The following is a 15498-nucleotide window of genomic DNA, read 5'->3' on the forward strand; positions in this document are numbered from 1 at the left end:
TTTAAAGGAAAATGGGCGGTGGGGGAGGAACTGGAAACAAAAGATGTGCAATAGGGCTCGGAGGAGCCCCAGGAAGTGGGCCATGGCTCTGGGGAGCAGGGCCTGATGAGCCCATCTGCTGTCGCTCTGGGGGTGGGGCCTGCCTCCCTCTCCAGGGCCTCGCCCCCAGCCTGGGCCTTGGTGCTCATGGCTGAGGCTCTGTAAGTGCCACGCCAGGCTCTGAGGACCTGAGAACAGGTGATCTGGGGGAGCACTGCAGAGCTGGACTCGAGTGGGACAGCCTCTCCTCCGTAGGGAGGGGATGGGGCTGGCTCTAGGGCTTCCCAGCATGCCCTGCTCCTTGATGGGAAAGGCAAGACACCGGGACCTGCTGAGACCAGTGCAGTCTCCCAAGGCACCCAGAACTGCAAGCAGGCCCGGGCGCCTGCCTGAGGGGCGAGCCCTCTCGAGCAGTGTGGGAAGAATTCTCTGCCGGGGCTCTCAGCGGAACCTGGAGCAGCATTGTGCCTGAAGCTCAGTGTGAAGTCTGATATATGCAACAGAAGAAATATATCTCTATCTCTGTAAGCCGAGCCTTTGTGTTTTTCCTCTGGGCGTCGGAAGCCATCACTCTTAGGCCTTCTTCTCCTGAAAGTCTTGGCTGATACTTTGGCAGCCATGAGGTGGAGGTCTCATTCCAGAATGGCGACAGCTCAGATCTACCCAAGACCCAGAAGGGAAGCAAAAACCCATCTAGTTCAGCCATCCTTTTCGGGGGGGTAATGAGGCCCAGAGACTTTCCATCGCCTCCCAGGAGGCCTGCCGGAGAGCCAGTTCAGTTCCTGAGAGTCCTGACCCCCCTGCTGCCAGGCCAAAGCTGATGCCGCTGCTCTGGGAATCCCCAGGGCCCTTCCCAGAAGCCCTCCTCACTCTGCTTCCCGCCAGCCCTGAGTATGGAGCGCCCTCAAGAACAGAGGGTCCCGGCCATGGCCTGCCGGCTACCTTCAGAGCTTGTCCCTTTAGGGCCCTGGCCACTGCCCTCAGACCTGGGAAGGCCATGGTGGCAATGGTCATCCAGCTTCCCCCCTTTTCTCAAGGCCTTTTCCCTCCTCCTTTCCTGCCATTGTTAGCAAGGGTTCTCAGTAGCAGTCCTTCACCTTACTTCACGTGGGGGTGAAGGTGAAGGGTTCTTGGCCTTTGTCAGCCACTCACGCTGGCCTGATCAGCTCAGCCTGGGAACAACGGGCTCAGTTCCTGCCCTGGCTACCACATGTGAAGTTTTCCTAGTGGCCAGGAGAGGGCACCCCTGACCACCATAAGGGCATTGGGGTTTTCCATTTGTTTAGCCACTGTGCGTGCAATATCTCATTTACTCCTCAGAATCCTTTGAGGCAGACTTTTATTACCGTCATTTAGCACATCAGGAAACCGGAATGATGAGCCCATCACAACTAGTAGGTGGTGGCAGCAGGTTTCAGGTGGAGCAGGCCTTCCTATCACTCTAACTACATTCTGCTCAGGGTGGGCACCTCATAGCCAGAACAGAAAATAGTGTTTGGGCTCAGTGGCTAAGATAACTGTTTTCTTCTAGCCCCTACTTTAGTGAACATCGAGAAGCTCTACTCTCATTCTCTAGAATATTTTTAACATCAAATCTTAGGTAAAGAAAAAGAAGAACTGAGTTCAGCACGTTGGACCCAGGGAGTAAAGATCAGAATAGTTAAACTGCTTGCTAAGGACTCAGACCAGCCTGCAAGTTTGACCCGGGCTCCGGCTATGCTACTGGCAGGCTAGTATAGGTCTTTAGTCTTCCTGTTTGAGCTTGGGTGGGACTGGTGCTCTCGGTTCAGTCCCTGCCACTGTCACACCAGGCCCTTGTTCCTCATTACTGACACCTGCCTAACATTTTGCCTTTGCACTTTTAGTCCAGTGGATCGTGATCCTCACCAAAGGCTCTGAGCTAATTGGCCTCCTGTGGCTCAAAGCTCCCACGGGTGATTCTAATTTGCACACCCGTGTGAAGCACAAGTCCAGCCCTGCCCCCTTTGCTCTGGAGGCAAGTCTTGGCCCTATGAGTTAGAATCACTGCAGACCAGGGACCAGGCTCCACTGATTCCTGACAGGTTCAGAGGACAGGCTTGGGGGTGAAGGCCCTCCTTTCCTACACACACACACCCCCATCACTGAGTGGTGTTGAGTGCAGCTCCTCTGCCGAGTGTTTCTCACCTCACCTTTCTGTAGGGTTGGCTGTCTAGGGGCTTGGGCTTGTTGAGGCTTCTTTGAAATCCTTCCCTGTGGTCAAGATCAGGATTCTGGTCGGGCAGTGGGATAGTGGTGGGGTGGGGGCTGGTTGGAGAAGTCTGGTGCCCGGGTGCTGCACAATTCCTTTGGAGGGAGAGCCAGGGCTTTCGTATTCTGTGGCCTGCACGCCTGGTTTCCAGGCAACCATGGCCATCTAGGTTCCATTCATGGTGGAGCCAAGACCAGAGGATAGCCAATTGGCATTCAGAGCCCAGTTACCTGGGTCACTGGGAAGTGGAGTGGGGCAGTCGGGCTGGGAGGGAATCTGGGAATGCCAAGTGCAGAGATCTGGGCGAGTTGGAGCTCCCCTGGCTGGCTGTGAGGTTCAGCAGAAACCAAATATAAGTCCTGAGCTTCACTCCGAGCCATCCTTCGTCATCCCCAGGACCGCTCGGCTCCCCTCCCTGCTTCAGCCTCATGGGACGCCTCACTGAGGTACAGGCAGTGGAAAGGTGCCAGAGTCCTGGGCCCATTTCAGGAGTGCTTCCTCCTACCTGATCTCCCCAGGGCCCAGCCCAGCTTCTGTGGGATCCAGGAGGGGAAGCAGTGACACCTTCAAGCACAAGCTCTCCTCTTCCCTCCCCTCCGGGGGATGGAACAAAACAATCCCCTCACCAAAGCAAGTCCCCTCTTGTCATTTGCTCAAGCTCCTCCTTCCTGCCGGAGGCTCCCCCTTGGTGTGCACTACACAACATGCAGAAAGACCAACAAGTCAACAAGCAGCTCCAGCCAGGTTGTCCCCAAATACACAGACTCGACTCAACTAACTTTATTCTTGCCCCCAGGTCAGGTCTCCAAAGTCCCTTCATACTCTTCTTCCTCAGGAAGCCTTGTTGACACTCCAACCCTTGACTTCTGGTACCACCCGCTCCTGTCACTTGGGCTCCAGTCTCAATCCAACAGCCTTGACCAGGAGCTCAAAGCATAGCCACCAGTTTGAAGGTGCCCTCAGGCTTGGCAGGAACCACGTGGACAAAAGTCTTATAGAGCACAGCGCCCTTGGGCAGCCTGGAGACCAGATCCACAGCCTCTGCGTTCTTGGGGTTGGGCACGTAGACGTCCTTCGTGTAGCGGACGATGCCCTCCTCCAGGGCATACAGACACTTCCTCTTCCCCAGCCCCACCTGCAACACACAGACCTGCTCAGCGACAGGGAAAGCCAGGTAGGTGGGAAAGGGACCCCAGGAGCTACTCATGTCTGCGCAGCTGGCGAGAAGCCACCCTGGCCAGATCTCAAAAGGCCCAGGAAATGCCCCTACTCTCTGCCCCTGGGGACTTGTTTCATGTAGACTAAAAAGTTGTCATACTAAACACTAGTCTGACACCCATTTTCATTTGTACAGTGACCTGTAAGTGTAGGCTTTAATGAAACAACAGACCAAAGCTATATGGACAATGTATATGCTAATTAAACATAATATTAGGTAATACTTCATATAGTACCATGTGTAACCCTCGAGGGATGTCTGACTGCCCTCTCACAATCCAGGACTGCTGGCTCCCAACTGCTTGCCTGCCTACCTGCCTGATTGCCCCTAACTGCTTCTACCTGCTAGCCGGATCACCTCCAATCACTCCCCTGCTAGCCTGATTGACACCTATCTGCTCCCCTGCTGGCCCAATTGCCCTAAACTGCTTTCCTCTGCCAGCCTGGTCACCCTAACTGCCCTCCCCAGCTGGTCTGGTTGCCCCCAACTGTCCTCCCCTGCTGGCTTGATTGCCCCCAACTGCCCTCCCCTGCAGGCCTGATTGCCCACAACTTCCCTCCCCGATTGGCCATCTTGTGTACACATGGGGGCAGCCATCTTGTGTGTTGGAGTGATGGGCAATTTGTATATTACCTCTTTATTATATGGGATTACTGTGCATAGGAGCATGGAGAGGTGGTTCCAGAAACTAAATGGGGAGGGAGCACAAAACAACTCACGTGGGCGCCTGGGTGCCAGCGAAACTGGCGTTGAGTCCCAATGATGTTGCCGGCATGAACATAGTGACCTGGAAGAGAAGTCCACAGTGCACTGACTGGGGCAGCACACAGACTGCTGAGAAAACATGGTGGCCTACACTGTCCTGACCCAAAGGCTGCACACCAACCTCTGAGCCTGCCCCTGGATAAAGCCAGTTCCCAGGTGGTCCAGCATGAGCAGCTAGCTCCCTGTCTCCACCCAGCAGCCTCTTCCCCCGAGTCGCAAGCCCAAGGTTAACACTATCTGCTCTTCCTCAAGGCCCCCTCCCGCCTCAGGCTTTCTCTGACTCTTTAATCTGGAGCCCAGTGCTCTGGTGAGCTAAGCGGAGAGCACTAGGCCAGGTTCTCGCTCTGCAAAGGAAGGCCGGGGCACAAGGCAGGGCACAGCGGGGAAATGAAAGCCAAGGCGCAACCTCACCCTCCAGTTTCTTGATGCCATAGCTTTTGCCTCGTGACTTTCCACCGAGGTTTTTGGAGCTGCCACCCGTCTTCTTGGATGCATATCTGACGGCAAGAGCTGCCACCTGAGGAGGCCTCAGCGGGGCTGCAGCTGCAGAGAGAACAGAAATGCTGTTCAGACAGACCCTGTTTCTCTGCCCCAGTGGCCATTTGCTAGTTTGAGGGGTGGCAGGAGGCAGTGGCAGGGGAGGGGAGGAGATAGGTGAGCAGAAATACCACTGGACTGGATTGGTTTTCAGGGAGTGTCTCAAGCCTTTGGCCTTCTCCCAGGGCAGGAGACAAGTCATTCCTTGTATTGTCCAGAGTGTAAGCACTGCTTGGGATATGTTTGTGTGTGGCCAGGGGATGAGGGATGGGGCAGCAAAATATTAATGGGGCGGGGGGGGGGGGGGGGGACCCAAAACACCATGTGCCCTGCTGAGGAGAAACAAACACTGCAGAAATAGAAGTCAGCAAGAGGACACCACAGAGCTGCCTATTTCAGCCTCACTCACCATCACGCCCTCAAGGCTCCTACACTGTGGAGGGGCCAGACCACAGAGCCCAGCCACAGGACACCCAGAGAGACACCCACCCCTTCCTCAGCCCCCTCCCACCCACTGCACACCAAATCCTCTAAACAACAAGAGCAGCTTCTCTAAGGATGGCTCCCACAGGATCCGGGCATCCAGAAGGCTGACCCTTCTTCAGCAAGCCCACCAAGCACAGGTCCAACCAAGAGGGCCGACACACTGCCCTTCGAATCCGACCTCTCCATACCCATTCTAAGGTGCTCAGTGGCATTTGTTTTAAAAAGGAAAGTGAACTAAAATTCATACTAACTGAGATGAAAGCCACTTGCTATATGACAAGCCCAGGGCTGGCAGTCCCTGCATTCAAGTCTCCAGACACAGCCATGATGAACCAGGCACATGCCAGGTATAAGAGATCTTGTGGGCCTCTGGAGCCTGTAAGTTCAGAGTTCCTAAAGCCTAAATTTCTGAAGTTTCTTTTTTTAATATATATTATTGATTTTTTACAGAGAGGAAGAAAGAGGGATAGAGAGTTAGAAACATCGATGAGAGAATCATAGATCAGCTGCCTCTTGCCCACCCCCAACTGGGGATGTGCCCGCAACCAAGGTACATGCCCTTGACTGAAATCGAACCTGGGACCTTTCAGTCCGAAGGCCCGACGCTGTATCCACTGAGCCAAACCGGTATCGGCAGTTTTTGAAGTTTTAATGAGAACTGAGACTCGCTGGGGCAAAACACCAGAGAGAAGGACTTAGACAACACATTAAACAAATGTGCTGCTCTACCTCCAACTTAGACAACACATTAAACAAATGTGCTGCTCTACCTCCACTTAAATACCGATTCATTTGTTCACTCACATATTAAGCTCAGAAACTGGGCTTTTGCTTTACCTACATGATCTCATTCACAAATCTTTGCCCTCTACTTCTCGGCCTTCTTTGCAAAGTAAGTGATGCCACCACCTATGCAGTTGCTCAGGCAGAAATCAGGGAATCATCGCAAATTCCTTCCTTTTGCTCATCTCAGTCTTCAGTTCACCAGCAAGCGCAATGGGTTCTACCTCCAAAACAGACTTCAAATCCATCCATGTGCCTCCAAGTTCACTGACACTACCATCTCGCCTAAATCCTCTCTCATCTCTCAGGAAGCCTGGGTTCCTGACTTCCACTCCAACCTTCCAGATTCACGTAAGAACAAGAGTTTGCTTCTCAACGTTTAAAACTGAGCCAGATCACTCTTTTGCCCTTCACTCTTACAGAGCTAAGCTTCCTGTCATCCTCCAGGTCTTAACTTAGATGTTACCTCCTCCGAGGACTCTCCTGACCACTCAACCTACATACACACCTGCTTTCTTTCACAGCACTTGTTACTATTTACGTTTCATTTGTGCTCATTTATTGGCTTATTCACTAGAAAGAATCATCCAGGCCCTGTATGGCAAACTCATTAGTCAACAGAGCCAAATATCAACAGTACAACAATTGACATTTCTTTGGAGAGCCAAATTTTTTAAACTTAAACTTCTTCTTACGCCGCTTCTTCAAAACAGACTCGCCCAGGCCATGGTATTTAGTAAAAGAGCCACACTCATGGGCCAAAGAGCCACATGTGGCTCGCGAGCCACAGTTTGCCGACCACAGGTCCAGGGGATACAGACTATGTCTTAGTTTCTGCTGAGATCACCAGTGTTTGGCACAAAGACTCCATCTGTTGAGCCAACAGACTAACTTTTTGAGCTCAGTGTGCCAATGCTAGTAAACCCATTTATACAGATGAAAGTGCCCAAACAAAACCCGGAGGGAAGCGGCGAGCCGATGTCACCCACCGCTAGGGAAGCTGTATTTACACTCCAGGCAGGAAGGACACGTGTTCCTCCAACCACCACCCACAGCTCGGCGCCCGGGCTTGTCACGTGATCAGCGACAGCTGCCCTTCAAACCTCGTGGCCCGGCACACTGCCCCCCCCCCACGCCCCGCACCCAGGGTCCTTGCAGGGAGCGGCCTGCACCACCGCCTCCACGGCTCCCTGCGAGGTCCCCGCTCCACCTCCACTACTCCCCCCGGAACGGCCACGCGGCCCTTTACCAGCGGCCCGCGTCGTCAGCGCCAGCACCGCGGACGCCATGTTTGCTGTACACTCACTTCCGGTCTCACAAAGCTTCTGCTTCCGCTATCGGGGGATTTACTTCCGGGTCCTGCGTGGCAATTCAAAGAGAAGCGGGAGAAGCTGCAGGTGAGCTGGTGCGCGCAGTGCGGTTGCGGAAGCGGTTACGGACCGGGCGGGCTGGGGTGGGCTGGGCTGCGCTTCTCCCCTGAGCCCTGCTCCACAGGGACTTGGTGGCCTGGCCGTCCTGGGCCTCCGCGCGGGGTGTGGGTGAACTAAGGAGCCGCCTGGCAGAGGAGCAGGCTCTGCGGGCCCGCCTGTCCCACTCCCTCGTTTTGCAGGGTCTTTGGAGACTCTGCCAGGGGACCGGGATGAGACCCCTCCCTAATGCCTTAAGCTTACTTTCCGGAGCTCCTACTACGGTCTGTGCCAGATACTGGCGTAAGCGCTGTAGAAGATGCATGGTTTCTCTTACTTCTCACAGCCTTATAAACTAGGTGTTGTCATCCCTGTTTGACTAAGAAGAAAGCAAGGCCCCGGAGGGTTACAAGGTTTATCCCGGCTCACCCCTCCAGTGTTACAAAAATTAGTTCCAAAAATGACTCTCACACGGACTTAGCAACTGTATACCTAGCGAGAGAATTGAAAACACATCCACATAAACACTTGTGCATGATTGTGCAATGGCAGCATTATTTGTAATAGCCCCCAAATGAAACAAACCAAATTTCCAAGTGATGAAAGGATAAACAAAATGTGCATATCTACACACTGCACTATTATTCAGCCATAAAAAGCAATGAAGTACTGAAACATGTCACAACAAAAGTAAATCTTGGATGCTAAGCGAAAGAAACATATTGTATGATTTCATTGATACGAAATATCCAGAACAGGAAAAGGTAGATTTGTGGTTGCTAAGAGCTGGGGGGAAGGAAATACACAGTGATTTCTCAATGGCTCTGGGTTTCTTTTGGGGGTGATGAAGACATTCTGGAATTTGATAGTAATGATGGTTTCACAACCTTTGTGAATATACAAAGAACCACTGAATCATGCACTTTAAAAGGATGAATTTCATGATGTTAATTTTTTTTTTAAGGATGACTTCTATCATCCCCATTTCAGATGTAAAGAACAATGTGGGAGAGGTGTGTGAATCTTGTTACTACCCCCTTAACATTTTGTATTAGAAACTTCCAGTTCATTTACATCTCACCTCGACTCTGAAAGGATTTGAGGCAGGTTCCTGTTAGACTAAAGGTGTAGCTTTCTGAGTTCCAGGTTGAATGTGTTGAGGACATACCCTATTTCTTTGTTTCTCTATATCTTATTTATCTCCATCAAGCCTGGCTACAAAACACATCTAATGGACTGAACTGAATGCCACAGTCTGTCTCATCTTTCTTTGTCTTTTAGAGAATTAATTTGATAGTGCGTATCAATGGCTCTAAAGAAGTCATCAGTCTCCCTGGACTCTTCCAGTGATGCTGAGGAGCTGCCGGTATTTACCTTTCTGAAGAAGGAACCATGTTCAACAGAGAGGAGGCAGCCCCCGAGGGAGAAGATCGTAGTGGTTCACACCTCCGATTCTGAGGCCTCCTGTCCACCATCACCAAGGTGGAAAGATCCACCACCCGCCCCAGACACAGCTGAAACCATCACACCAGCACAGCCGGTCAGGGTGCTGAGCAGTGGAAGTGAGGATGAGGAGGAACTCATTCCCCTGGCTGAGAGGCTTGCATGTAAGTTTTTGACCCACAAGCGGCTGAGCCCTGAAGATCCTAACTCCCCAGTTAAAAGCGTTTTGGATCATCAGAATACCGAAGGAGCCTCACGTGCCTGGGATAAACTCCTTCCAAAGATCTGTGACATGCCCCTCCAAGACCCCTCAGAAAGGTGTACATTGAATAACACGGACTCTACGGGAGACAGTCCACACCCTCAGGTTCCAGCCTCCCAGGCCACCTGCCCTCTCCGGAGCTTCAGCTCATCAGTAACCAAACCAAATGCTGAGGCCCGCCCAGCTCAGAAGAGAACCAAGCACAGTCCGAAGGTCCAGCGGAGAGGCTCCCAGGGACGAGCACGCCGGAAGGAAAGCACCCAGAGACCACCGCCAGGGGACAAAGAGGCAGCACCGGCTAACAGACCAAAAGCCCTGAGGCCCGAGGAGTGCTTAAAGCACGTCGCTGTGGCACTGGACCCAGGTCCTCCTAGCACCTGTCTTCGCCCTGGGCTGAGTTTCCCGCTTCCCGGGCCACCCCTGACAGCCCTCTCCGTGTGTTGCAGAGCTCTTACAGATGGAAGGCGGGGGCCAGCTGCTCGGAGCGCTGCAGGCCATGGAGTGCCGCTGTGTGATCGAGGCGCAGGCCGTGCCTCGCAGCCTGGCCTGGAGGAGGAGGGCCTGGCCGGCTGCGGTAGGGTTTCTGCTGTGTCTATCCTCTCCCTCCTCCCTCTTAGCCATCTAAGGCCCCAGCGCGAAAACAGATGGTGCACTCAACTTCAGATAATTTGAGGAGGATTTAATAAAGGGACTATTTTCCGAGGCGTGGGTGGGGTACAAGGAAACGGCAAAGGACAGTGCAGTACTTTGGGGTGATAACAGTGTTGAGTCAGGGTTTCTCTACCTCGGGGACTGTTGTCATTTCGGATCATTCTGTTGTGCTGGGCTGTCCTGTCATTGTAGAACATTTAGCAGCATCCCTGCCATTTACTCACTCAGTGCCAGGAGCACCTTCCCCCGTTGTGACCATTGAAAATGTCTCCAGATGTTGCAAATGTTTCTTTGAGGAAAATCGCTCTGGTTGGGTACTGCCAGGTTATCATAGCTGTTACCGTGCCTGGGCCTGAAGGGATGAGGGGAGAAAGTGTTTCCTGGAATCCAGGAGAGAAATGTAGAGAAGACCACCTTGAAAGAGGTTTGGCCTCCCACAGAGGAGCATAGCAAATGCTAGGTGATCCTGTTGGGAGGGAGCCAGGGAAAGAGATACCCTGAGTTTACTCTCCTCCCTCCCTCTAACCCCCAGGGCCACCAGCCAGGGGCATGTGGACTTGGTGATGTGGTCCGCAGAGATCACCCTGAGGGGCAGAGAGCAGAGTGGGGAAGGGAGGAGAGTGGTCTGTGGGGCAGCGGGGAGGTAATCCACACAGGTTTCCCAGTTCCCTCTAACCGGGCTTTGAGGATAGGCGGGCTTGCGTTTGGATTGCAGCCTCGTGGCTTTATTGCTATGACCCCGGGCAAGTTATGTCATCACTTTGTGCTTCATGTATAAAATGAGGATACGGTTACGTCCCTTCCAGTCTCCCCACCCTTGTTGTAAGGACTAAATGAGATAACCAAGCACCGAGCACATAGTAGGCACATAGTACATCCTCCTTCCTGGCCTGGGCACCCAGGTTACTATACCTCCTGTACCTTCCACTCCTCTTTATCTTCGAATCCAAAATACTCGACCCCGCATTTTATTTTATTTTATTTTATTTATTTATTTTTTTAAATCAATCTTTATTGTTCATATTATTACAAAGGTTCCTCATTTCTTCCCCCCTCCACCAGGTTCCCACCCCACCCTCCGCCCCATCCCCATCCCCATCCCCCATTGTCCTCATCCATAGGTGCACAGTTTATGTTCAGTCTCTTCCTCCCTCCCTTTCCCTAGTAAATCCCTTTTCAGATAGTAAATCAGTCACTTAGCATTTTCTCATATCAATAATACCTCCACATGCCCAATGATACACTTCACACAAAAGACATTTCCAGATAGGTCAACCAGCCTCATCCAGGCCCCATCCAAGGCACTCACAGATCAACACCCCAGCGCTATACTAACTCAACACATCCAGATCTAAGCCTTCATCACTTGATTCAGCAGACCCTCAAGTTCCCGCAAAAGTTTCCAGCCATGTCTGAGAGGCAGCCGTGGGGCGGGGGCAGGCGAGGAGCGAGCTATTCCGGGCCTGGCTGCTCCGGCCCTGGCCTCTGTTGCTCTGGCCCGTTCCACAACCAGCTGCTCTGTCAACCCCACATTTTCAAGAGTCTATAGGTGAAACATTATATTTTTGCTCTCTTGTCTGGATCTCATAAATTTCTCAGCTCATTTCAACTTGTGAATGTTCCTTTTTTTTTTCTTCCAAAAAAATTGATTTTAGTGGGAGAGGGGAAGAGATAGAAACAAGGATAAGAGAGAAACATCAACATCAATTGGCTGCCTCCTGCACACCTCCTACTGGGGATCAAGCCCACAGTCTGGGCATGTGCCCTGATAGGGAATCCATCCACTGAGCTCTTGGTGCATGGGATGGTACTCAACCACTGAGCCACACTGCCTAGGCTCCTTATCTACTACCTTTGAGATGCTAAACAGTTGAGGACTGGGGGGGAAGGGAGGAGGACGGGATCATGGTTATTGGTTCTTGCCACCACGACTTCGTTCCAGAAGAAAACGATTAAAACAAAATGGGGTAGACTGATAGGGTGAGCTCCTTCCTGGAGGGCAGCGATCGCCAACTAGTGGTCCAGACCACTAGTGGTCCAAGAGGTCCGAAAGGTTGGCGACCGCTGCTCTAGAAGGCCTGGGTCTCTCTGGCAGGTGCTGGGCACCTGCTGACTTGCCTCCCTCTGCTGGGTTCCGGGTGCTTTGGCAGGATGGAGAGGAGGCCTGGGTGGAGGAGCCGATGGTCCTGGTGCTGCTTCCGGCAGAGGCGTTTGTCTCCATGATCCACAACTTCAAGCAGGTGGGCAGAGCCGCAGGGGTGGGCGCGGGGGCATGGGACGGAGGGCTGACTCTCAGCAGCAAACACTAATGCGGCTCTTGCCCCTGAACGCAGGGAGGTCCAGGCAGCACTGAGAGAGGGAAGGAAACGCTTCGGAGCTTTGTCACAGACATCACGGCAAGAACAGCGGGAAAAGCTCTGTCACTGGTGATTGTGGATCAGGAGAGACGCTTCAGGTTTGGATTTGTCAAGACTTAGCATCAAAAGGGGCAGCTCTGGGGCCAACAGGGGTGAAGTTATTCATCCCAAATCTAGATCCTTCTGCCAGGTAGCGTTCCTGCCGAGCCCTGTGGGATGCTCGGTCCGGTCTTCTTGTACCTCTTCTGCCTCAGCTCAGCCTGAAGGTGCTTGCTTCCCTTCTTTGATTTCCTCCTTTAGTGCTTCACATCCTCCAAGGAGAAGGAAACGGGGAGTGGCAAACGGAGAACAGGCCAAGGAGAAGAAGAAACATAGACCACCAGAGGCCAACTCAGGGCCCATGGTGTCCAGGGTAGACATGGAGGAGGTAAGAGCGTACTGTTGCCTGTGTCAGGCGGGGCATCCATTCTACTAACCCCATTTGCTATTGGGAAAGAGTGACATGCCTGCTGGCCAGTGCTCTGCCTTGGGACTAAGTAGGAGAGGACGGGCTAAACAGGAGCCACGGGGTCGGGAACAGGGAGGAGAGAAGCCTCAGGGAACATGGAGGGAAGAAAAACTTCAGACTAGTCTCGCCGCCCTTCGAGTCCAGTGTCTTTGGGTTTTAGGCGTTGGTGGACCTGCAGCTACACACACACGCCCAGGCTCGAGTTGTGCAGAGCTGGAAAGAGCTGGCCGACTTCGCGTGCTCGTTCACGAAGGCCGTGGCTGAGGCGCCCTTCAAGTAAGTGCCCAGGCCAATGCCAGCCCGCTGCTGGCTCTGGTCCTTTACAGTCGTTCTGGTCCCAAAGATGCTCCGTCCCCCCAAACTCAGTCAGTCCATTGTCGCAGGTTCGAAGCAGGAGCTGTCCTCACAAGGGGGATTCTGGGGAAGAGCCCTCAGGCCCAGGCCCTTTCAGGTGTTCTGCTTTAGCTTGTGTGTTTGTGTGCTGCCGGCTGGCCCAGGTTCACCAGTAGGCAAAGTTACCAGGATGCATTGCAGGTTGGGTCACAATGTGAGAGCCTTTCATAAAAAAGAAAGTTTTGCCGAAACCGGTTTGATTCAGTGGGTAGAGTGTCGGCCTGCGGACTGAAGGGTCCCGGGTTCGATTCCAGTCAGGGGCATGTGCCTTGGTTGCGGGCACATCCTCAGTAGGGGGTGTGCAAGAGGCAGCTGAATGATGTTTCTCTCACATCGATGTTTCTAACTCTCTATCCTTCTCTCTTCCTCTCTGTAAAAAATCAATAAAAAATATATTAAAAATAAATAAAAAATAGACTTTCGGCTTTCGGCTCGGAGGAGGCTCAGGTGCAACTTTCCTCGGTCGTCCCGAATCCGGGTTCATCCGACACCAGCTGCCTCCACCATGCCGCCGAAGTTCGACCCCAACGAGATCAAAGTCGTATACCTGAGGTGCACCGGTGGGGAAGTGGGTGCCACGTCTGCCCTGGCCCCCAAGATCGGCCCCCTGGGCCTGTCCCCAAAGAAGGTTGGTGATGACATCGCCAAAGCAACTGGTGATTGGAAGGGTCTGAGGATTACAGTGAAACTGACCATTCAGAACAGACAGGCCCAGATTGAAGTGGTGCCTTCTGCCTCTGCCCTGATAATCAAAGCTCTCAAAGAACCTCCAAGAGACAGAAAGAAGCAAAAAAACATTAAGCACAGTGGAAACATCACATTCGATGAGATCGTCAGCATTGCCCGACAGATGCGGCACCGATCTTTAGCCAGAGAACTCTCTGGAACCATTAAAGAGATCCTGGGGACTGCCCAGTCTGTGGGGTGCAATGTTGATGGCCGCCACCCTCATGACATCATAGATGATATCAACAGTGGTGCAGTGGAATGTCCGGCTAGTTAAGAACTACAAAGGAAAAGAACTCAAATAAAGATCATTTGACAAGCAAAAAAAAAAAAAAAAAAAAAAAATAGAAAGGAAAGTTTTAGCCTACTTCCCAGTCAGAATTTAAATGAGATCTCAGAGGCCATCTAATCCAAGTCCCTTGTTTTCTACCTGAGGGAACTGAGGCCTGAAGAGACTGCCTTAGCCAAGCTCCTAGCAAGTTAGAACCAGAACTAGACTGTGCAATGCCCGACACCCAGGCCCCGGTGTCTGACCGTGTGCACTGCCTCTCCAGCCAGTGCAACCCACTCTCAACATACACTAAAGATTCTGGCACTTTCCTGGTACCTTCCCTTTTAATGAAAAGGACTAGATGTTGTTTTTAAGGGAATCAGTAACTAGCATTGCTTAGGATCAAAGTGAGCAAGAAAGATATAACCTTGTGCCCACCTCTTTCAAGGTCACTGGAGGGAGGAGTTTAAGATCCCAGTTAGGGGACCGGTACAGGAAAGTAACCAAATCTCTTCATCCCCGCTGTCTGCAGGAAACTCCGAGATCAAACTAATTTCTCCTTCTGCCCGGAGAGTGACTGGGCTGGAGGGGCGAAGGTGGACCGCGCTGGCAGGGGCCTTGCTCAGGTCTGGCGGCGGCAGATTCAGCAGCTGAACCGAGTGAGCCTGGAAATGGCCAGTGCTATTGTGGCCGCCTATCCCTCCCCACAGCTCCTGGTCCAGGTATGCTGCTCCAGTGTCCACCACCCCGTGCCCTGGGGCTAGGGGACTTCCAGATGGTTTTCGCTGACAGCATGGGTGAGGGCCCAAGATTGCCTTGTAGGTCAACATGCAGGTCTGCGGAGACCTGAGTTAACATTGACCCAGGGTGGGGGGGACAATTCTCATCCCCCAACCCAAGCTCACCACAGCCTTGTTCCTCGATGAGGGATGACTGGATGGAGTGGTATTGAGATCTTTTTCCACCCTCAGGCTTATAGGCGGTGCTTTTCAGAGCAAGAACGCCAGAACCTGCTTGCAGACATACAGGTGCGCCGTGGGGAAGGCGTGACATCTACCTCCCGCCGCGTTGGACCGGATCTGTCCAGGCGTCTCTACCTTCAGATGACCACATTGCAGCCAGATCTCTCTTTAGATGGTGCAGACTGAAGCTAGCCCCAAGGGACAGGGTGAAAAGCTGGAGATTCCTGCCTCGGGACATGACCAATGAAGAGAGGGAAGTGTCTCCTGGAGCACAAGCCTAGGTCAGGCCCACACCAGGCTCTTTCTTGGGTGCCATTGTGGAAGTCTCCCTACTTACCAGCTGACTGCGATATTTGCTGTTTTCTTCACCAGCATTCGTTTTGCCTCTTGGCAAAAATCAAGTGCCATGCATAAGCCACCCCTGCCCCAGCCAGCCCTCAAAATACAAAGGAACACAGAC

The 15498-nt window shown here is 52.7% G+C and overlaps 3 protein-coding genes across 3 annotated transcripts; 2 read left to right on the forward strand and 1 right to left on the reverse strand.

Annotated features, from left to right (window-relative positions):
• Positions 1 to 3010: 3010 nt before the first annotated feature.
• MRPL27 (mitochondrial ribosomal protein L27) lies at positions 3011 to 7409 on the reverse strand. Its single transcript, XM_084863667.1, has 4 exons — positions 7309 to 7409; positions 4665 to 4796; positions 4208 to 4275; positions 3011 to 3404 (listed from the first exon to the last, which is right to left on the reverse strand). Exons 1-4 carry the CDS (start codon positions 7346 to 7348, stop codon positions 3198 to 3200), a joined length of 447 nt encoding a protein of 148 aa, XP_084719793.1. The 5' UTR covers positions 7349 to 7409; the 3' UTR covers positions 3011 to 3197.
• EME1 (essential meiotic structure-specific endonuclease 1) lies at positions 7378 to 15358 on the forward strand. Its single transcript, XM_084863506.1, has 9 exons — positions 7378 to 7456; positions 8747 to 9534; positions 9617 to 9744; positions 11972 to 12061; positions 12155 to 12276; positions 12479 to 12605; positions 12847 to 12962; positions 14609 to 14798; positions 15048 to 15358. The coding sequence occupies exons 2-9, from the start codon at positions 8772 to 8774 to the stop codon at positions 15222 to 15224; spliced, it is 1713 nt and encodes a 570-aa protein (XP_084719632.1). The 5' UTR covers positions 7378 to 7456; positions 8747 to 8771; the 3' UTR covers positions 15225 to 15358.
• On the forward strand, positions 13487 to 14161 carry LOC311611430 (large ribosomal subunit protein uL11). Its single transcript, XM_084863661.1, has one exon. It carries the CDS (start codon positions 13585 to 13587, stop codon positions 14080 to 14082), a length of 498 nt encoding a protein of 165 aa, XP_084719787.1. The 5' UTR covers positions 13487 to 13584; the 3' UTR covers positions 14083 to 14161.
• Positions 15359 to 15498: the final 140 nt, after the last annotated feature.

This window comes from Pipistrellus hanaki (assembly GCF_964339955.1).
Source record: "Pipistrellus hanaki genome assembly, chromosome: 16".
NCBI lineage: Eukaryota > Metazoa > Chordata > Mammalia > Chiroptera > Vespertilionidae > Pipistrellus > Pipistrellus hanaki.

Coding starts and splice junctions, on each gene's coding strand:
- MRPL27 (XM_084863667.1), bottom strand. CDS start 7,348: ATGGCGTCCGCGGTGCTGGCGCTGACGACGCGGGCCGCTG. Junction 4,797..7,308: donor GCTGACGACGCGGGCCGCTG/GTAAAGGGCCGC, acceptor TTCTCTCTGCAG/CTGCAGCCCCGCTGAGGCCT. Junction 3,405..4,207: donor GCTGGCACCCAGGCGCCCAC/GTGAGTTGTTTT, acceptor TGTGTGTTGCAG/GTGGGGCTGGGGAAGAGGAA.
- EME1 (XM_084863506.1), top strand. CDS start 8,772: ATGGCTCTAAAGAAGTCATCAGTCTCCCTGGACTCTTCCAGTGATGCT. Junction 9,535..9,616: donor CGCTGTGGCACTGGACCCAG/GTCCTCCTAGCA, acceptor CGTGTGTTGCAG/AGCTCTTACAGATGGAAGGC. Junction 12,062..12,154: donor TGATCCACAACTTCAAGCAG/GTGGGCAGAGCC, acceptor CCCTGAACGCAG/GGAGGTCCAGGCAGCACTGA.
- LOC311611430 (XM_084863661.1), top strand. CDS start 13,585: ATGCCGCCGAAGTTCGACCCCAACGAGATCAAAGTCGTATACCTGAGG.